This window comes from Guyanagaster necrorhizus, assembly GCF_019112545.1.
Source record: "Guyanagaster necrorhizus MCA 3950 unplaced genomic scaffold BT62scaffold_8, whole genome shotgun sequence".
NCBI classification, from domain to species: Eukaryota; Fungi; Basidiomycota; class Agaricomycetes; order Agaricales; family Physalacriaceae; genus Guyanagaster; species Guyanagaster necrorhizus.
This window is the reverse complement of record NW_025064887.1, coordinates 863,088-883,102: the sequence shown is the minus strand read 5'-3', so window position 1 is coordinate 883,102 and position 20,015 is coordinate 863,088. Positions and strand designations below refer to the sequence as shown.

The 20,015-nt window shown below is 48.2% G+C and overlaps 8 protein-coding genes across 8 annotated transcripts; 1 reads left to right on the top strand and 7 right to left on the bottom strand.

Moving 5' to 3' along the window:
- The first annotated feature begins 263 nt into the window (after positions 1 to 263).
- On the top strand, positions 264 to 1,167 carry BT62DRAFT_757106 (CKS-domain-containing protein). The gene is made up of 4 exons (XM_043182164.1): positions 264 to 397; positions 448 to 647; positions 698 to 794; positions 858 to 1,167. Coding segments are annotated over exons 1-4 (417 nt in total). The 5' UTR covers positions 264 to 395; the 3' UTR covers positions 976 to 1,167.
- BT62DRAFT_947131 (uncharacterized protein) lies at positions 966 to 5,442 on the bottom strand. The gene is made up of 15 exons (XM_043188011.1): positions 4,976 to 5,442; positions 4,882 to 4,929; positions 4,262 to 4,832; positions 4,097 to 4,212; positions 3,789 to 4,044; positions 3,312 to 3,739; positions 3,166 to 3,261; positions 3,002 to 3,111; positions 2,906 to 2,947; positions 2,640 to 2,853; positions 2,457 to 2,577; positions 2,313 to 2,404; positions 2,161 to 2,257; positions 1,652 to 2,107; positions 966 to 1,601 (listed from the first exon to the last, which is right to left on the bottom strand). The coding sequence occupies exons 1-15, from the start codon at positions 5,261 to 5,263 to the stop codon at positions 1,120 to 1,122; spliced, it is 3,417 nt and encodes a 1,138-aa protein (XP_043041666.1). The 5' UTR covers positions 5,264 to 5,442; the 3' UTR covers positions 966 to 1,119.
- Positions 5,443 to 8,801: 3,359 nt separating this feature from the next.
- BT62DRAFT_918601 (uncharacterized protein) lies at positions 8,802 to 10,035 on the bottom strand (the record flags this gene model as incomplete). The annotated part of the gene is made up of 6 exons (XM_043184094.1): positions 8,802 to 8,852; positions 8,898 to 8,919; positions 9,030 to 9,173; positions 9,222 to 9,353; positions 9,415 to 9,631; positions 9,684 to 10,035. 6 exons carry the CDS (start codon positions 10,033 to 10,035, stop codon positions 8,802 to 8,804), a joined length of 918 nt encoding a protein of 305 aa, XP_043041665.1.
- A 1,594-nt stretch (positions 10,036 to 11,629) lies between these two features.
- On the bottom strand, positions 11,630 to 12,320 carry BT62DRAFT_756901 (uncharacterized protein). Its single transcript, XM_043182163.1, has 3 exons — positions 12,094 to 12,320; positions 11,906 to 12,031; positions 11,630 to 11,856 (listed from the first exon to the last, which is right to left on the bottom strand). Exons 1-3 carry the CDS (start codon positions 12,159 to 12,161, stop codon positions 11,697 to 11,699), a joined length of 354 nt encoding a protein of 117 aa, XP_043041664.1. The 5' UTR covers positions 12,162 to 12,320; the 3' UTR covers positions 11,630 to 11,696.
- Positions 12,321 to 12,761: 441 nt separating this feature from the next.
- Positions 12,762 to 14,200, bottom strand: BT62DRAFT_1074667 (uncharacterized protein; the record flags this gene model as incomplete). Its single annotated transcript, XM_043179039.1, has 4 exons — positions 12,762 to 13,038; positions 13,089 to 13,336; positions 13,394 to 13,983; positions 14,042 to 14,200. 4 exons carry the CDS (start codon positions 14,198 to 14,200, stop codon positions 12,791 to 12,793), a joined length of 1,245 nt encoding a protein of 414 aa, XP_043041663.1. The 3' UTR covers positions 12,762 to 12,790.
- Positions 14,201 to 14,893: 693 nt separating this feature from the next.
- BT62DRAFT_1003951 (uncharacterized protein) lies at positions 14,894 to 15,286 on the bottom strand (the record flags this gene model as incomplete). Its single annotated transcript, XM_043176986.1, has 1 exon — positions 14,894 to 15,286. One exon carries the CDS (start codon positions 15,284 to 15,286, stop codon positions 14,894 to 14,896), a length of 393 nt encoding a protein of 130 aa, XP_043041662.1.
- Positions 15,287 to 16,025: 739 nt separating this feature from the next.
- BT62DRAFT_979906 (uncharacterized protein) lies at positions 16,026 to 18,314 on the bottom strand (the record flags this gene model as incomplete). Its single annotated transcript, XM_043189476.1, has 10 exons — positions 16,026 to 16,718; positions 16,771 to 16,832; positions 16,883 to 16,938; positions 16,992 to 17,165; positions 17,217 to 17,251; positions 17,305 to 17,395; positions 17,489 to 17,676; positions 17,726 to 17,890; positions 17,936 to 18,055; positions 18,285 to 18,314. The coding sequence occupies 10 exons, from the start codon at positions 18,312 to 18,314 to the stop codon at positions 16,026 to 16,028; spliced, it is 1,614 nt and encodes a 537-aa protein (XP_043041661.1).
- A 1,241-nt stretch (positions 18,315 to 19,555) lies between these two features.
- On the bottom strand, positions 19,556 to 19,789 carry BT62DRAFT_844784 (uncharacterized protein; the record flags this gene model as incomplete). The annotated part of the gene is made up of 1 exon (XM_043182452.1): positions 19,556 to 19,789. A coding segment is annotated over one exon (234 nt), but the record flags the coding sequence as incomplete, so codon positions are not given.
- Between the last annotated feature and the right edge of the window lie 226 nt (positions 19,790 to 20,015).

Here is a 20,015-nt window from a genome sequence, read left to right as displayed (position 1 = left end):
CACTCACTGATTTCATCGTTATAACCATCCAACTCGACATCGTAACCATCGTAGACATTATTCTGATATACCTGAGGGGCATAGTAGTTCCTAGTGTGGTTAGCGTTCATTTTCGAACAACTCGACGTGGTAGAAAGAGAAAGTGAAGGAATCGGCATCTGGATTAGAAGCAGAGAAGTCCCACCGACGCGTGACGCGTCTTTACGTACCGATATCACGTGATGTACTTTAAACGTGACAGACCGTGACAATCCACCCTTGTCGACAGCTTTCAACTCGTCTACTACAAGCAGTACCTCTCTCAAAATGTCATCCCAACAACTGTCCGCTGAAGAAATAGCCAAGAAGCATGCAGATAAAATCGAGGAAATAATCAACTCGTGCGGCCGCTTTACATGTAATTATTATCCCAGTATCAGTGCTTCTAACCTGTATCTTTTCCACTAGGATCCATTACTCTGACAAGTACAGCGATGATATGTATGAGTATCGGCATGTCATCCTGCCCAAGCAGCTCTTCAAGATGAAGATAATACCGGAGAGCTATTGGAATGCAGATCAGTCTGCCCTTCGGCTGTTGTCGGAAAAAGAGTGGAGGAATATTGGGATCACGCAGAGCCTGGGTTGGGAGCACTACGAGATTCATGGTGAGTTTCGTGATAAATCTTCGTAGCAATATCTGATAGGAACCCCTTAGCACCGGAGCCTCACATTCTTCTCTTCCGTCGCCCCAAAGACTTTGTTCCGCCGACGCAACCAGCGCTGAGGCGTGCTAAAGACGCAGGGAGACGAAAGTAGATGGGCTTGTCTCCAAAAATGATACTCTTTCTCTTTTACCAAGCTTTATTCTCAATCAGGCACTATAAAATCATCGTTCCAACAGATGTCCGTATCCTGTATCCCAGCTCGCTTTCGCAAATCATTCTTCCTCCTGTTTTTCTTGTCATGCAATACCAATTTACCATGTATCATTGACTCATCGTCTGCCACTTCACATTACTAAGTCGTTCATCATATCACTACGTGTACACATTATACTGGAACAATCGACGACAAAACAAATAATACGGAGTAGATCTCTACTTATATAACAGCTCAGATCCCTGTCCAATGTCCAAATCACAGTCGAGGTGCAGGTAAATCTCCCCACTGCACCATCGGCCCCAAGTCCGTTGATGGTTTCAAACCAGCTCGGAAGGCCTTCGGGTCCGTAATATATTCCACTCCTGGCCTCGGAACATCCTCACCTTCTCCTTGAACCGGGTATTTCGCCATCAGTACCATCATAGCCCTAACCAAGTCCTGAAGACCCTCTCTTCCTTGCAACACCTGCACCCAGTGTGCTTGGAAGTCGGACACATTATGATCACCTTCGCCAAGATCCTTCCATGCGCTGTCGTCGAGATCTGGCATTTTCGCCCGTACGATAGCCGCAAACTGTTGAGCTGCTTGCGCGCTAACTCTCTGGGGGCGCGGTTTCTGGGAGCGCATCTGAACCGACAGCTTAGATCGTGTCTTTGACGATGGGTGAACGTTAGACATGAATAGAGAAAAAACGTCCTCCTTCGTTATATCCTTGATTAGATCTGCGTCCTTTGCCGCTAAAATTACCGTCAGTACCGTCACAAGGAATCAGCTACAAATCACGTACCCCTCAAGAAGTCTAGATGTCCGGTACTGATCTGGAGCATGAAGGCGCTTCCCTCTTCCATGAGATTCTTGTATGACTCTCGCCACTTCTTCTCCAACCCCCCTTTCTGTTCCTGGAAGACCTCCGGGGTCATCTCTTCGATGTAAGTCTTCATGGCCGACAAATGCGCTTCGACTCGATCCTCGAGGTGTCCGGGTGTCTTCTCGCTCTGAACTACTATCCGGACACCAACATCGCCTCCGCCCGATAGACTCCAACCCGAACACGAGACGATATAACCGAGCTGTTCCTTTGTCCGAAGAGTATTAAAGGTCGGTTCCGAAAGAATCTGGTTTAAAAGCGCAGCCACGACACGAAGGCGCTGATCGGCAACGGAACCATAATGACAGTAGTAGGTTAACGCGGAGTTAGATTGATTAGGATTGGGTATCGTAGATGTCCAGGTATAGTTGCACCCTATTAATTCGGTGAGCACTGGAGGCATGATAATCAAGGCAGGTATTGTATACCTTCTGGCAGTAAAAGGCCCCTCTCGTTCAGTTGGGAAGGTGGTAGTCCGGAGAGTCCTAGACCCTGTTCCACCACTTCTGCAATCTTAATAGCTTCCTAGAAGACAGTGACACAGTTGTGGCGTATACACATAGCATATAATCATACTTACTTCCTTCAACATGTTGCCCGTTACTAGAATCCGAATGTTCACCTGAGAAAGAACTCTCTTAATATGGCTCTGGACCTCTTCTGGAGTGACGGCTGAACGACACTTATTAGCCAACATCCGCATGTTAAGAGACGGTAACTCAACAGGGTAGCTCCTGAAGCTTCTCATGAATAGTCCACTGTCGTTCTGTCAACATATATCGGCCATAATATTCTGATAGCTGGTATGACTGTCCAAGGAAGAAGTTCTCCCAAGTCTTCTTGATCTGTAGGAACACGAACACAGGTCAGTAATATAATCAATGAAGTCAGAAGGTCAAGGATATACCTCTTCCTTCATAACGGTCAACCTCTCAGGGCTGACGACAATCTGCTTGACCCTCTCCAAGACATGTTGCACCAACACGGTCACCTTGTCATTGTAGCCGTTCATAGTAACGTAGAGACCAGAAGCATGTGTTAAGAAAGAATAGGTGATACCCGCCAGATCCGCGTCATAGGAGAACTCAGTAAGAGAGTCAGTAACGAGGTCAGAATACAGCCTAAGTTCATCGTGAGGACGTCACAGAAATCATCACAAGCGAGTGGACATACCGGGTGAGGACAGAATTGCGCGGGGAGCTATTCCCATATGGACTGTAAATACCGGGTCAGGATCTGCCGATTTGTGATCTTTCCTGCGTCACTTACCTTCGCAAATCGATGACAACGAATCCCTTAGGCACCCAAAACCTATCATCCTTTTTGTGCCATAAAACGGAGAGGGGAGTTTCCCGGATCAAGTGCGGGCGTCCGGCAGGCTAAAAATGAACCGATAAGCTCGGAGTTCATCTGAACAAAACAGAGCTATTTACCTTGACGATTTCGCGTTTGTCCACATCCAAGTTGGTCGGAATAAATTCATTGGGACCAGGGAGGAACAGCTGAGGGATATCATTGGCGCCGTTAGCCTAGAGGAGGAATTGATTACGGCGTAATGCAATAGGCTCATTATACTCACCTGTTTAACGAAATCTCCGTCAAATCGCTCAACTCTATACTCTGTGCCATACCAGGGCTCCGTTTCCCAGTGATCACTGAATCCTAGGCTTTCTAGGTCCCCTTTCTGAGCCATAAGGATCACTCTACCATTCTCCAATCGGAAGCTTTCCAGATATTCTCGAATCTTCTCCTCACCGCCACCTTCCTGTCTGTAGTCATCCCAGTCCCAAACCAATAGCGGGGCGCTCAGGAGTAGATCTCTAGGATAGCCACGAGCCATGCGCTCTGCAATCCGTGTGGCGTAATCATCGGGGCGTCGCTTCTCCTGGAATCTGAAACGCGTCCTCGCCAAAGTCACCAGCTCCGTCTGATGGAATGGAGCAAAAGTGGATTCGCGTAGAAGAGCAAAGTATTTCGCCGTTGCCAGTATGACGGAACGGTATTCCTCTGAGTCTACATCAGCACGCGACACACGAAAGAGCAGAAAGTGACGTACTGAAGCCATCAGCAGTCAAATACACAGTTACTTTGAACATCCCGAATCCCCTTCCAAGATTCTGGGGTCCTGAGCTTAAACCCGTGATCCAGCCCTTGTTCTTAAGATACGAGTGCAGAGATCCAGGGCCTTCGTGCCCAACAAAATGGGAGATGAATTCGGAGGGTTTATGACGCCAAAAGGGTACCTGGTACTCCAAGGGGAACGAGAATTCTAGTGCGTGTACGGTCATGATCGTTTGAACGGGCACAAGGGTCTACATAGTGTCAGCAGGTGTATTCAGAAACAATTCAGAAAGGTCCACATACGCCTAGCTGGTCTGGGCCCATTGGGTGTTCAGCGAACATCGGAAGGGGATCAACACCACGGTTAGGTATCGGCGAGAACAAAGAAGAAGCGAGCTCGGATAGCTCATCCAGGGATTCTGGAGATAATCATTGATAAAAATTGTCAAGGAAAAGAGGAAGACATACCTTTACCGAGGATGCAAAGATGCATCCGGCTTGCACAATATTCCTTGGTCCACCATTCTACAACTCGTCTACGCGTCTCCTTACCAACTGCGCCGCCATCGGATTCATTGTCACTCGAAGTAGAAGCTACGGAAGGAGCTGGCGACGATATGCGTGATGGGATAGGCGATGGTGCAAAAACACCATTAGTCGCCGGGGCCTCGAGCTTGCCCTGCGCCTTGAGATCCTTCCCCGCTTGAGATAAGCTCTCCCGATTACCGCTCCCGAACTTCCTCCACACATGTCCTTCCTTGCTCAGATGTTTGCTGAGCTGAAACACTCTCCATATGTCACTTTGATGATTCTTCTTGTGCTCAGAGTCTACCGCGTTGAGTTCGCGTGATGTACACGAGGGAGCAAAGAGTGGACAGTGGAAAAATCCTGAGAACCGGGCAAGTGCCCCAGCGAGGGCAGGGGTGGCCACGTTGAAGTAATAGTTGGTGTTGGTAATGGACGTGTACGCATTCGAGCTGCCATTGTTCTTGGCCAGATATTCCGAATATTCGTTCTCCCGGGGAAATTGTTCGGTGCCCTGGGTGAAGTCGGTATCCAGAAAGGCGAGAAAAAACGTTAAGACACACCATGAATAGCAGGTGCTCGCAAAAATGAGCCAAACCTGGCATATCATCCTGCTACAGGTCAATATTGAGCAAAGACGACGTGAACAATACGCACTGGGTCTGATAGATGGCCCACCGCTACGTCTAAGCTTCCGGCAGCCTTGTCGGCGGTGGCATCATGAATGAGAGTGGCCTCCAGGCCATTGTCCAAACGAATGATACGGTAATCCCGGTCGTCCTGCTGCGACTTCTCTATAGGTTTGTCGTAGACGGAGAATGAAGGAATGGCTGGATCTGCTGGTGTTACGCGTCTCCACTCTGAGGTGGTAGTTGATGCCTTCCTCGACGACAAGTATGAGAGATTCATAGAGGTCCTGAGGAAGGGGAATCGAAGGTTCAGCATAAATAACGCGGAGCAGAGAAGGTGACCTTGTTGGGTCACCACTGGTATGGTCCTCGGGTCCAATTATACTTGGTGAAGGAGAAGGCAAGAATGGAAACCGCGCTACCTGAAAGGTCCTTTAATTACGGGATGCGGTGCTGGCCGTCGCCGTCTGATGGTGGTGGTGGGTGGTGGTGGTGGGATGACGAAATTTGACAGCGGCGACCACTATTGTTCATTATTGTTGATTCATTATTTAGAAAGTAAATAATTAAATAATAAGTCTATGCCTGGTTATGTCCGCAGACAGGGCCAGATTTATTCTACAGAAAGATTGGAGCATAGCAAAGATGTTCCAACGGGGACGCTTATGCATTTCTCTGCCGATACGGTAACGGTACACTGCCTGGCACCGAAAGGTATTACATCCTCCAATGGCATGCTCCGTGATTTCAAGGACCTCGAAGCTGCCCGAGAAAGGATGGATCTTCCTTTCAAACCTAGATAACGCCTACTTTAGACACCATTTCCAACGCGTACGCACCTGCAGATTTTCTACATACCTCATGGTCTCCAGTTTTATCGCGGTGTATGCCCCGTTTCAGGTCTGGGCGAAACCGTGATGTCCTGCGGCTCAGGTGAGGATACAATGAGGAAGGCTGTCCGCATGACTGATTGCAAGATCTTCGTCAAGCGGCCATTTCGATATGCCATTATGTCGAATTTGGCATTCCTGAACGATTTCTGCCAGTAGCGTAACCTGGGTAAAAACTTGGATAGGACGAGCATAGATAGACGTTAGAATGTGTTCGGACAGTGGAAAGATCCGGATAAAAGACAGTGTCTCCTTCTGGTTGACTCCCTTGGGCTGGAGCCCTTACAACTCCAGAGCTTTGTCTCGATTCTCCCTCTGGGAGTGCGTCCATTTCGTCCGGAATCGACTCCTCTTCAGGCAGGTCCGGTCCCAACGGTTCGTCCGGGTCGTCGCCCAGGTAAACTACTTCCTTTCCCGACTTGGTCAACTGCATCAGATGAAAGCATCTTTTGGATCTGAGCCCTGTTTTTGTGAGATCGTAGTAATCATCATCTTCTAGAAGGTACTAGTCGTGGATTCCGTACGCGATCGTTTTCAAATCGTTAGCCATAAAATAATCCTGTGTATGGCATATGGTCGTATGCCAGTTGGACGACATCAGGGTAGCGAAGTTTCGACAACATTCCGCAAGTATAAGGGAGAAGTTTCTGGAAGGATAAGAGCACTCGACATCGCGTCATTTCCTTCAACCCGATAAGGTTTGCCGAGGTCCTGCTGCATTAACCTGATGGTAATGCTGCTGAATTTCTGGCCGGTAGGGGGGGAATCATTCAATGTAGATGATGGCCCTTGAGAAGGAAATAGAAGAAACGAGAAGGTAGCTACCCGAGGATAGTATCCCACTTACTGCTTGTTTTCAATGGCTTGCACAGCACGCCGCGCAGTGACGTCTCCTCCATTACAATAATGACCCAGTGTGGCCTACACGTCAAGTGCGAAAGCAAAGCAATCTCTGGCAGCGACTATTCGGCAGCAATATGGTTAATCGTCTCGGGAGACATGCAAATAACCGATCAATTGTGTCGTCCCGAAAATTAGCCTGCAAAAGTCCTCCTGGTATATACCACCCCATACCACGGACAAGAAGAGAAAATAATACAAACCAGCTCGATCCACATGACCGTGACGATCAGCAAACGAGGCCGTGGGAAAATATTGTGGCTTGTACTACGAATGCTCCTGCTTTAGGTCTATGTAAAAAGACGAACAGGTGAGCGGTGTCGCCTTCACCAATCTGTAATTTTTTTTGTTCATATGACCCAATAGCAACTCTGAAGCATACGTTTTTGTTAGGCATATCTGTACGAATTCTAGGTATATAAGGCCCGGGATCTATGTTATCCAATCGAAGCCCCACTCCATGGCGTGGATCGTATCAACTCTGGGATTGGCGCTGGCGCACCTGTTTGGACGTAGATCGTTTCTCTCGATCACATTACTCGATTTTCTGTCTTCGTATCTCGACGTGTATTTCCCAGTATGCCGCGTCTGTGAAAGTCGAAATTGAATAGCGAGACCTCTTAGAGTCGCTCTCTTTACTTTAGGATGTGTTGCTCTAGCTGGCTGTCTCCTCAATGTCATCGCCACTGATCATCTGGTGACGTCGGCGAAACTTTGCGAAACTTCTCGAAGGATTTGCCGTGCCTGAGACTGGGGACAGCATGTTCCTTATTCTTAAAGTTATAGTCAAGTTTCCTTACCGAACCGGCGTGGCGCCGGCAGCTTTTATCATCATATGTGTGCATCTTGCGAGAAGCGTGGGGCGGTCCGGTATATCGCCTCACCCCGAGTTCTAGAGGTTTTTATTTTCAAAAACGGAGACCGGACGAATTGACAGTTGGTACAGCTCCTTCGCTTGAGCCTCTGCTTATGTTTATTCCAAGACTACAGCCAGCCAGCTTAAAGTTTTGACCTTTCAAAGCACAGCATGACATCAACCTATCCTAGATACCCATCCTGGTGATACAAACCTATGTGATATTCTAATAGGTTCGTCCTTTTCCATCAGCTGTATTGACCAGCCACATGTAGTACTAAGTAGGTCCCCGCGTTATCATTACGCAAACACAACCTTGTATATTCTAACCCATCATCGTCATCGCTAGCCTCCAATATCGGATAACATCATGCGACTTGCATGCGGCACTCCTACTCAGAACGCATGACTTCGTTTACTGTTTATGTTTCCTTTTCTCCCATTCCGCATCCCACACTCAAAGTCGTACAGTGACGGAGCGAGCCGACATCATGTTCGGGATCTTCCACAACGGAATGTGCGCTGGTCGGAGTCCTTTCGTACACCTCCGATCCACGTTACGTCGTCAACTTGAAACTCTCCCATTTCTTATCTAGATGAGAGAACTTCTTCAAACCAAATACCAGATCCAATTAGGTCGGTCCAGCAAAATCTAGGCGGATACTATGGAGATTCAGATCCACGTGTGACCGGGCTCCATCCAGGCACCTGGGACGATTTCATCGGAATCTTCTATCTGGCTCCTTGATTTCTCAGCTATGGAATTTCAAAGGGCGTCGCACTTGTTCTAACACCGATAGAAACCTCACTACTGCAGGGTGGTATTCGTCTAGCGAGCCTTCAGGTCTACGCAGGAAGCATAATATGATGGAACATGAATGTTTCATGCCTATGTGCCCTGTCAGGGCCACAACTTACCTCGACTTCAGAACTGCCTACTGATTGCAGCAGGAGCAGACCAAAACTCGGCTCGATACGTGGGGGATTTGACCATGCAGCCTCGCGTTTGAACCGTGCCATTGGGTATTTTGGAATAGGAGAACAAGGCGACTTTCAGTTTGAGGAGCCCACACGTCTACGGCAGAATATGTACCTCGCTCTGACTCTCTACCTCACGAAAGTGCTCGATATCGATTGCATATCACTGCAAAAATTGAGAAGACCGTCCGCCACACCACACTGCTCCGTATTCTCGGATCTTTCATCAGTCAATCGTCGAATTCCCCATGCGGGTTCAACCAGTTCAAGGCTACGGATGGCTACGGCGTCTCTATCAATTTGAAACCACCCATTCCAACACTCACTACGTTGCCTTGGGCGGAATCCCTGCTAATATTTTATATATTCTCATTATTGCCTAAATTGAAATCCATAATTGTAGACCACCCAAATCATCGCCGATTTTCAATACTGTACCAAAGATATCTTTGCCTTACCAGGCGGGCAACCCCTTCTCAATAGGCCAAAATCTCTCACGAGAAGCAAAATCATCATCTCTCCCACTACCTTCAGCTTTGGGATCAAAGTGACAAACCAACCACCAGCCGACCGTCTGACCGTTCTTCCATACGCGCTCCCACCTGGCGACGTTAAAACAAAAGCAGACAATCAAAGTGAATAATACTGACCATGTGCCAATTGGTCGCGTTGGTTCAGAGGTATCCCTGTCAGCCGGATGTTGGACAGCCGTAAATGTCCTGAGATTGGGCCTCCTTTTACCACCAGTGAAAGTCCAGTATTTGCTTTCAAGATCCTTCATCCTACAATGACGGAGTAAGAACAAAATCCCAGTACTACTACAAAGAGTATGAGCAAACAGACCTTGCCTCGAACAAGCGTTTGCCCTCCTTAAACATTTTGTCCCTGGGCATACCATGAACCGCACCTTTGACGCCATTCAGCGCAGCCTCTTTACGGTATGCAAGCCTTATTAAATCCAATCGATTGTATGCCTTTCCTGGACGCCGCGGATTACACCGATTCATAGCGTAGGGTAACGTATCCATCTCTGCATCAGTAAAGCGATAGAAAGTTTTCGCTATAGGTGGTATAAGTTCCACGATGGTTATGGTCAAAAGGATTTCACGCACCATCTGAAGGCTGCACGACCTCCCATTCAATCTTCTGCCTGTAGTAACGATCATGTTCAGGGTTCCATTCATTGTGAGCTAGCCACTCATTCCAAATCTGTTTGTATCGTTCCTTTATAGCATCCTCTTCAGCCTTTTCTGCTCCAGCTTTCTCCTTCTCTGCTTCACCTAAAGCCTGATCGGTGATCGTGGACGAATCCTCCGCCGAGGTAGACGACACTTCAGGACCTGTTCTTTGACGCTTCAAGGGTGTCTTCTGGCCCACAGCATCTCCGACATCAGCTGAGATGTTTCCTTCAGACTCGAAATCGGACGGACGGCAGCGTTTCGACGATGTATTGTCGACGGACATGGTGGTGTGTTAGTGGCGTTGATGGTGCAAAGATAAGGTGGAATGACCCTTATTTCAAATCTCGATTGCCTGTCAAGAGATTATAATAAGTCTGAAGAGTCGGACATAGAGAAGACTAGAGATTACCTAAGGTAACCGAGAACTCTACCTAGCAAAAGAAAACAGGCTATCATATCAAAAAGAATGCGAGTCGTACAAAATGATTAGCGATACAATGTGTATGGTATAAATTTCTTGAAAAACGAATGTGAAGCGATTTTGACTCTATCCTGCAGACTAAGTCATGATATCTCTGTAGAGAACTTGCGCCTCTTAACAAACTCTACGAAATTTGCTGGAAGGGTAAATTTGACTCTCCATTTGTCTATAAAGAAAAAAATTCAATGGCGGATTCTGCTCGAACTGTATAAGTACCCACCTTTCCGACTAGGCGCTGGAGCTGGGGAAGCTTCTCGGAATCAAGTAATAACGAACCAAGCCCATCAGAGTCCGGAGAAATAAGAGACCAGGTCTTCCGTTGAAGTTCCAGATGCCGCCGACATTCAACTATATGCCATTGAAGGTTGTCGGGAACAGATGTGTCGTCAATCGGCAGTTCGACATGCATAAATGCTGTTGTAGGTAAGATGATAGCAATCGTTCCATGGCAGTGGCCTCGACATTCCCGCAGGTTCCCTGGACTTGAGATGGGCCATTTCTGGCAAGATAGGAACGCACATCGAAGGCCGAGCATGCCACTGGGGTTTCCGAGGATATCGATGAGGCTTCGTGATGCCCTGTGGCACTGGCTGGATGTCAATAATATGGTATTTGGGGTTCCAATCTCTTCTTGGCTCTACGATCTAAGAAAATTTCAAGACTTGACACGCTGCAGAAAGGCGCAATGGTAGCAGTGACCAGCATATTTCCTATCTTGCAGACTATCCAGCATTTGTAACATAGAATCATCGCCCCCGTCGCAGCAGAACTCTAATGTGGCCACTGTATCGATAGAAAAGTGAAATTAGAGCACCAAGGTGGAACAGCATCAACAAAAAAAAATAAGAGCAAGGGACAGGCGTGAGAAAATTGTCTGATCTCGATCATCTCGATCCGCATTTATTTCTTCCAAGGACTGGAAATCTGCAGGGACTGGAAACCTGACCCAAGCAACGCCGACAATATTACACCAATATACGCACCACTTCAACGCATCTGCCTTGTCCGTCAACAGCTTCAAATCGTTCTATACGCAACGTTCTCGTCGTAGAAGCATTGCAACGTTGGGCACTACTAGTATCTTCGAGGATGCCGCTCCCGCATCATGATGTCCCAATTTTAAGCCTGTCGACTTGCCATCGAAGGTCTGCGAGGTATATTAACTACACCCTCCGTACGTCCAAGTCATTTGCCGGTGTGATGTCAACGAGTACTAAAACTTCATCGCATATAACTGGAAAACTACCGCATGCAAGAAGACTGTCCATTAGAACCACACTACTGCTTCGTATACTCTTGCATCAGTCGATCCCCGAATTGCCTCTCTGAGCTCAAGGGTACAGATGCAGCGTAATTCCTTGCCTTTCCCTCAAGCAGAATTTTTGCGGATATTTTATTATGTATTAATCGAATCTGTGATGGTAGATCACCCAACCTAAGCCATCGCCGTTCCAAAGAGATCCCTACCGGCCAGAACATCCCTTCTCAACAGACCAAAACCTCTCACGAAGGCTGCGATCAGAGTCTCCGTAGTCATGACCCTCACCACATTCAGCTTCGAGGTCAAAGTGATAGACTAGCCACCAGCCAACCATTCTACCGTCTTCCCATACGCACTTCCACCTGTCCATATCAGAACAGAAAACAGAGTATCAAAGCAAGTTGTACCGACCATACGCCAAATGGTCGTTTCGGTTTGGAAGGATACGTCCTCCGTTGGATGATCGAAAACGTCCTGACCGCAGGCCTCGATTTACCATCATGGCTCTTCTTGTACTTGCTATCAAGATCATTCATCCTAAAAAGATGGAATAAGACGCAGACCCCAGTATATAAAGCGTACAATCAAATGGACCTTACATCAAACAAACATTGGTCCTCCAACATGTCGTCTTTGGGCATCCCATCAAGCACGCCTTCGACGCCATTGAGCGCAGCCTCTTTACCTACGTAAGCCTCAGTAAATCTAATTTGTCGTACGACTTTCCTGGGCGGCTCGGATTGTTCTGATTCTCAACTGCAACGTAGGGTAGCGTTCCCATCTCTTGGTCAGAAAACCGAAAGTGGCTTTTCGCTATAGGTGGCATAAGTTCGGCGACGGTTGTGGTGATACGAACTATACGCCGCATCAGTATGCTGAACAACATTCCATCTAATCTTCTGTTTGTAGTTGGGGCCTTGCTCAGGCTTCCACTGATTCTCACTGCGAGCTAGCCACGCTTCCCATGGCTCTTTCTGCAGGTTTTCTTAACCTTCTCTGTTTCGGCTAAAGCCTTCTTGGTGATCCTGCGCGACTCCTGCGCTGAGGAAGGGGATGTGCGAGTTCCGGACTTGGGGCGAGACATTATCACTATCTGTCTTTCGGCGCTTCGTGGGCACCTTCTGGCCCACATCTTTGCCAGTAGCTGAAATACTCTCCCCGGACTCAGAATCAGGTGGACGACAGCATTTCGGCGATGTATTGTTGACCGACATGGTGGTATGAAGGTAAGATGTGGGATTACCTAACGTACCAAGGTCCCTTCTGGATAATATTATTTATGTACAAGAAAACGCGTTAATATATTAAAGAGATGGAAAGTTTTGTGGGTCTGTCCTGCAGACCGAGTCGCAACTTAGGGTTAAGAGAGTGTAAGTTGTACAATAGTATTAGCGATACAAAATAATGTATATAATAAAACGAAGGTGAGGTGATTGGGTCTATCCCCGCAGACCAAATTACAACTTGCGAGAAACCTTGCGCCACTTGAAGACCTCGACAAAATTGGTGATCGCCCTCCGGAGGAGCGACTTGACTCCATTTTCCTAGAAACAAAATTCAATGGGGGCTATGGTCGAGACACTTAGATGATTACCTTTCCGAGCAGGCACCGGCACTGGGACCCGGGGAGACTCTTCTAACGATAAGTCCAGTTCGTGAGAGTCCGGAGAATCAGAGCTCAAATCTTCCGTCGAGCTTGCGCGAGATTCCGCCGACGCTACAGTGTATACAGTATAAACCGATGAAACGTCGTCACGAACAGGAGTCTCATCAATTGGCAGATCCCCTGGCGAGTCGAAAAGGACCGATCCGTACCGCGCAAGTTGATACTCCTGCACAATTCTGAATAAAAAAGAATAGTTAAGGAGAAGATTCGAAACAATTGAGAGGATTGCTCACTCTTGGAAAAGATCTAGGTCTCCACATAGCTGTGACAGAGCGGCTATTCCTGGGACGTTCGACAGGACGTGGTCAAAACGCATAATGGGCACGAAGCACAGTTCTTCTTCGAGGTTATCGGAGCCTGGTAGCTTAGCCAGAAACATCTGGCTGGCTAGACTATCAGTCTCCGATGCATCGTCCGGCACATCTGTAGCGGGGGCGGATTCTTGACCGTCAAGAATTCGAAGGATCTGATCATCGTCTAGGCCAGCATGAAGGAATTGTCGATAGCGTACATCCTCCTCGAAGGCTTTGCAGAGCTGGGGAGAAAAGTGCCCTTTCACATATGATGACTGGCAATAGTCCCGCCTTTCCGTTCGTATACGTACGCGAACGTCGTGGCAGGTAGGATGATAGCAGTTGTCCCATGACAGTGGCTTCGTCACTTCCAGCGGTTCCCTGGACCTAGGATGGGCCGTCGTGGGGAAGATGGGGACACACATGGTAGGCCTTGCATGCTGGGGTCTCCGGGGATGTGGCTTGGTGAGGCCCTGTTGCAGTGGCCTAACGCTGATAACGTGGTACGTGGGTTCACGTGGAATTTGAACCTGAGCGGTTTTCTTTGTGATGCTTAAGAATCATTAATCAAGCCGCAGAACGACCCACATCCATACAGTAACCAGAATATTTCCTATCCTCGAGACCATCCAACTTTTGCAACATGGCCTCGTCACCCCCATCACAGTATAAATCCAGAGTTGCCGCTACGTCAATGGAAAAGGAGATGTAAGACCACCAAGGTGGAAAACCTTGAGGAGTAGCCATGGCAGAGAGTACAGAGAGCGAAACGGAGGCGAAGAGATAAAATGAGCATATTTATACCTTGGAGCGGCAACAAAAGAACAAGAAAAAGGCGTGGGAAGATCATCACCGATCAGCCATTGTTGTATTTTGGTCCTGCAGGAACAAAGAATATCTTCTTTACCTGGCTAGATAATGAAACAATAGCAACAGCATTTCTCATATAAAATGGGGGCAGCCATTGATAGGTCTTCTATCATCTTTTCTACTCTTTCAGCTTTCTCCGCCGATCATCACGATCGAGGACCACCTTAAATTACTATCTGTACCACGATGTTGCCGCGCGCATTTCTTACCACGACATTCATTAACGGTAAACCTTCATTCTCATCGACAACGAATGTAACTGTAAGAACGTGCCTCAGAAGCCATTGAACACTAGCCATCCGGGGAAGGAACATTATGACTGTGAAGGTATGGGCTGGGGAATGGATTTACTTTGCGCGTCGGATGACTAGCTTTCACCTGATACAATGTTTGAGGACGGTTCTCATCTCAACTTCGACGGACATCCTCCAGAGTCTTCAATCAGTGGATCCTCTGGGGACTCATAAACGACTGGCCCGTATTGTTCAAGTTGATACTCCTCCATAATGCTAGAAACAGAACAATGGTCCAGGAGAGTGATAGGTAGAAATTAGAGAAGATCAGAAAGATTCAAGTCTTCCCATAGCTGCGAAGGATCAGATATTTCTGGATATTTGATAGGACGGGGTCGATGCGGAGGACGGGCATGAAGATATCATCTTTGGGTTCATCGCGGCCAGGTATGTTGGTTAGGAATGTCTGTCTAGTTTGACTATCGGTCTCCGGTCGGTCATCTGTATCTGGAGCATCTTCTTGACCGTCAAGAATTCGAAGAACCTGATCATCATCTAGTCCAGACCGGACGAGTCGGGAGTAGCATACGTCCTCCGCCAAAGGTTTGACGAGCCGGGGGGAGAAGCCCCTCACACGTGGCGAGTGAGAATAGTCCCGCCATTCCGTTGGGGTACGGGCGTAGAGGTCACGGCGAGAAGGATGGTAGCAATGGTTCCAACGCAATGACATCTACAGCTCCAAAGCTTCCCTTGACCTTGGGTGGACTATTTCTGGAAAGATAGGAATACAGATGGCTAGTCGTACACGAGCCTTTCGACGGTTAGGCTTCGTGAGGCGCCGGAGAAGGTGAAGGGGACAATGTCTGCGTTAAACACATTTATACTGTCCTCTGGGTGGCCACGAGCTCGAAAAGATTAGGCACCAAAAGAGAAGAAAGGGAAAATGATTGTTTGTAGCAGGCAAAAGTGATCTGCCTTGTCCGTCAACAACTGCAAGTATCTTCAAGGGCAGACTTCCGTATATCCCTGGCGCACACGAGGTTGCTTTTCATGGACCGTAATCCGTCTTTTATCCTAGAATGAAAGACCTTGACGAGAAGAAGGATACATATGAGTGCACTCGACCACCTGGCTCCTGGCAGGCATTCGTTCTGTCATAACAATGTTTATTAAACACTTTTGTTTAGGTGGGAGCGTGTTTATGAGAATGGCAAGGTGATAGGTATTGTCTAGCCCTGCATTTTGATCCCGATCCCGATGACGACGGTCCGGCCCCGCCTCATCCAAGTCACGAAGAACGGTTTTGGCCCATTGAAAAGGGGGATACCATAGGCCCGAACTTCGAATTATTGTTACAACCATCTTGCCTTTCGCGGTCAAAGAACAATATAAGCGGATTCGCCGTGACCCGGTTCATCGAGAGGTAGTTCTAATGAAGATGTCATTGTGCTAGCCACTGCTGTCACATTTCAAACAAAAATCTTAGAAAAATACTTCCCGATACCTTCGGCATCTGTGACCACAGCACCAATAAAAGAGTCCGGACGAATGACCACAATCACCAGAACATCCCCTTCCACCATATATGCCTTCCGCGCATGTTCGTCGCTATCGACGAGCACAGAAACACCCTCCAGCTGTTCATTCGCATTGGAGATTACGAACGTCTGAACGGCCGCTGGAGGCAGCGTCTTCAAAACCGCCTCTATATCCGCAGTCCACTTGGAGAAGACGAGCACAGAATGAACGGTGGGCTTGAACAAACTAAACAAAGTCGTCCCTCCGAGCGGCGCCTCGGGAGCCCGGTCTCCAGCACGCAACGACCCCCGACCTTCATATCCAGAGTACGCATGCGCCAGGATGTCCTCAGCATCCTGCGGATCCGCGTCTCGCCCTTCCAATACGATACTACTGTACCGGTAATTGATACCGTACATCTCCAGAGCGGGGTTCCTCCACCGGAACCATCCAGAAGCCTTTTCATCCTCCGAGTCCTTTTCTTCTGCGACTGGCTTTTGCTTCGCTACGGTATGGGTGTACAGCCGAGTGGTAGCGTGGAGCATCTGTGTGATAACGGGTAAGCGTTCTTCGTTGTATGTCGAGAGGAGGGTGGGGGACGCGAGGCCTTTGAGTACGAGGGATAGTTTCCACGCGAGGTTTGACTGTGGGTGATCGTGTCAGAGTGGAAAACCAGTATTATGGAAGGTTGCTTACCGCGTCTTGGACGCTGCAGTTCATTCCCTGACCGCCAGTGGGAGAATGGACGTGTGCGGAATCTTAGGTTTGATTCAGGACACGCATAACATGCCGAAGAGCAGGGACTTACCGCCCACAACAAAAGCACGTTCCTCTTGAAATTTGTTCACCATCCGCATGTTCGGCCTGCCAGGTGTAATGAATATAGATAATATAGAGATGGTGCCTATTGACCATACCTGAAATGAGAGAGCCATGTAAACTCGCCAAACTCGAGATCAGTACGCCCGGTCTCAGTTTTAATAAATTCGATAGCCTTCGCTGGATCAGCGAGATGAGTAGGGTCAAAGTTCTGCCCTGTGATTCCGACGTCAAACCTGTCGCTTGTTGGACTTAGAGGACGTGCCATGATACTATAGAAACTGTAAGAATGTGAATCCAGACATATAAGTTTGGATACCTACGTAAAATGACCGGGTTTTCCCCAGATATGCCAAAACTGCGAAGAAAGTTCAGTGGCATTTGAACATCAAAGCATTAGTACTGACTTACCTCGCTAGTCAAACCCTTGATTGTGACGTCTCCCCAGACCATGCCATCTGCATCGCGTGTTTCGCCTTGAAATGTGAGGCCTAGCAATTTCCTCGAATTGCCTGCACACATAATAGAATGAGAAGCGACATTACGATGAAGGACCGCAATACCTTTGGCACCATCTGAGCCGATAAGATATCACGCCACAACATCTTCCTTTTCTTCGGTGGGTACGCCGCTTCGATAAACAGCAAGTGTAGCCGTGACAGTCTTGGTGTCTTGTTCTATTGCCACAAGACCTTTGTTGAGCTCGACGAAAACGCCATACTTGGCGAGATGGTCACGAAGAACGCCTTCTAGCAGTTCCTGACTGAGACAGGCGCCGTTTGCCTGTAAACGATTTGGAATTATATCGACACGCCCTTCACAAACGGCTCACATAGGGCCGATCGGGCCATACGCTACTCTTCTTATACAAATCCCAAGTTTTGACGGGAACAGTACCACCTGGCAGCTTATAAGCACGCATAGTGGGGATTGGCGTCGCCAGCTTCTGGATGTCGCCTATGACACCGAGGTGCTGGAATAGTTCAAAGGTGCGAGGCTACAGAAATATCAACTACTGGAATAAAAGATAAAATAGACGAACCTGCACTCCAAAACCGCGGGAACCGACATGGAAGCTATCAGACTCGTCGATGATACGAACTTGAATACCACTCTGGGCCAAAGAGAGCGCTGAAATGAGTCCTGCTGGTCCGGCACCGACCTATCGAATGGAGAATGAGAAAGTGGGCTTCGAATAGAATTGTGAAGTCAAACAATTAGAACGGGAAGTATCATACTGGGATTGTGGACGGTAAAGATACTGAGTCCGATTTGTGGAGGTGGGTGGAAGGAAATCAAGTTTTGAGGGACATCTTCGAGATGCCCGAGTCACTGTGGGGGCATCCGTCCTCGGCGGTGTTCTCGGAGTCACATCAGAAAGAGATATTAACCAGAGAAGGCGCCCTACGCCTAGCCGTCATGCGTTGATATACGGAGGCGCTTACATCGGGGTAGAAGTTGGCGAGTGAATGAAATGGTATCGCAGACGCGCTGAATCCATGGGATGATGTCCGGACTGAAGAGTGGTAGTAAGAAGAAAATTAAGGTATTTTCACTGGACATGCAGTAAAATGGTGGAACATACAGGCCATCGTCTGTCAAATGAATATGAGAGTTGAATATTTGAATGCTGCTGTCGTCGCAGTACCTTTCTTTGCCTGTAGTCGTCTTTGTTTTCGTGTCACAGAGAGAAGGCCGATTGGAATTCGAGGTTACAATACATACTCCGCCCGGCCCGCGAGTTATTTGAGAGTTGTTGCGATGGAACTATGGGAACCCTACCATACGCAACCTTCGGGAATCAACACAATCCGAACCGTCCAGTAAAGGCCTTTATCGATGTGACTTACTCAGACTTGGTTATCGTAAAGAAGCAGCGCTGGCCGGCGTAGGGGGAGCACTTCAAGGCACTTTCAAGGATCGGCAAGAAACTTTTCGACGCTAAGTCTGTTCATCCTCATGACAAGTGCAACAACCACGGAATTTCATATCGCTCCTTGTAGATTGCAAGGCCTCGACGACAAGTCCAAAAAGGCCCATCAAGGTCAACAACTTGAGGTCAGGCCTTAGAGCACTTGAAATCGTAAGGACGACGAAAACACCTGACTTTCACCGTCCGTTTGGCTCATGTCAGTGGGTTCTAGTTAAACAGAAATCTTCTAAAAATTTTTCTTAGGCGGGAATTTGACGGCCCGGGGATGGTGTCTGGTTCTGCACTTCGACCCCGACACCAACGGTTCTGGTCCGAGCGTCCAAGACAGGTTTTGGCCGATTGAACGAGGGCACCCTCTGTTTTTTTTTTTTGTCCTCAGCATTTGATTAATTGCAATAAGTAAGCTAACTACTAAGACGCGGTGGAGGTACAGGGCCTCAGGATCCTCTTTCCCTCTTGTTCTAGTCCCTCCGTTCTTCCTTCTGAGTTCCCCGGGTGTTTTGGCGTGTAGTGTGGAGTAGAGTAACGGACATGTATGGTATTTTGTGCCCTCGTGGTGGGCTAATTGGTTCGTTTGATCCTGCGGTTGGCTGAAGCCTGGGGTGTTTTGCGAGCGTGTCTTGGGTGCTGGCTGTGCTGGACATGGTCTATGGTGTGGTGGGTGCGCGGCAGTTATCCATGCTCGTCTTCCGTGTCGCCCTCTTCTTCTTCCCACCATTCTCCTCCTTCTTCCTCTTCTGGCTCTGGAGCGAGCTTCTCGTTTTGTGGTTGTCCCGTCCGGGTGAATGCTCCCGTGTTCTCCATGAACTCGCTCAGTGCTGTGATTCCTTCCTTGGTGCCAAGGATGTCTGGTAGGTAAATAGTCCTTGACACATTCCGGAGGATCCCCCGTTGTTCTTCGTAGAGGGGGCATTCCCGCAGGATGTGTTCCCGTGTCTGAAACAATTCTCCACAAGGGCAGTCAACGTTCTTACTTGGGGCACCCTCTGTGGTGAAGTATGAAATCCAACTGCAAGATTACGGTGTATCAGTGCATGCTAATGCGCGCACTACAACATAAAGGTTGGTCGAAACACATCATACAATTCTTGGTCCACTGTTGTGAACGGTGCCAAGCTGCGTAGCCAAATAATTTCTTTTTCTAGGACTCCGTTGTTTATGTACGGGATAGAAATGAAGCTGAAGGCGG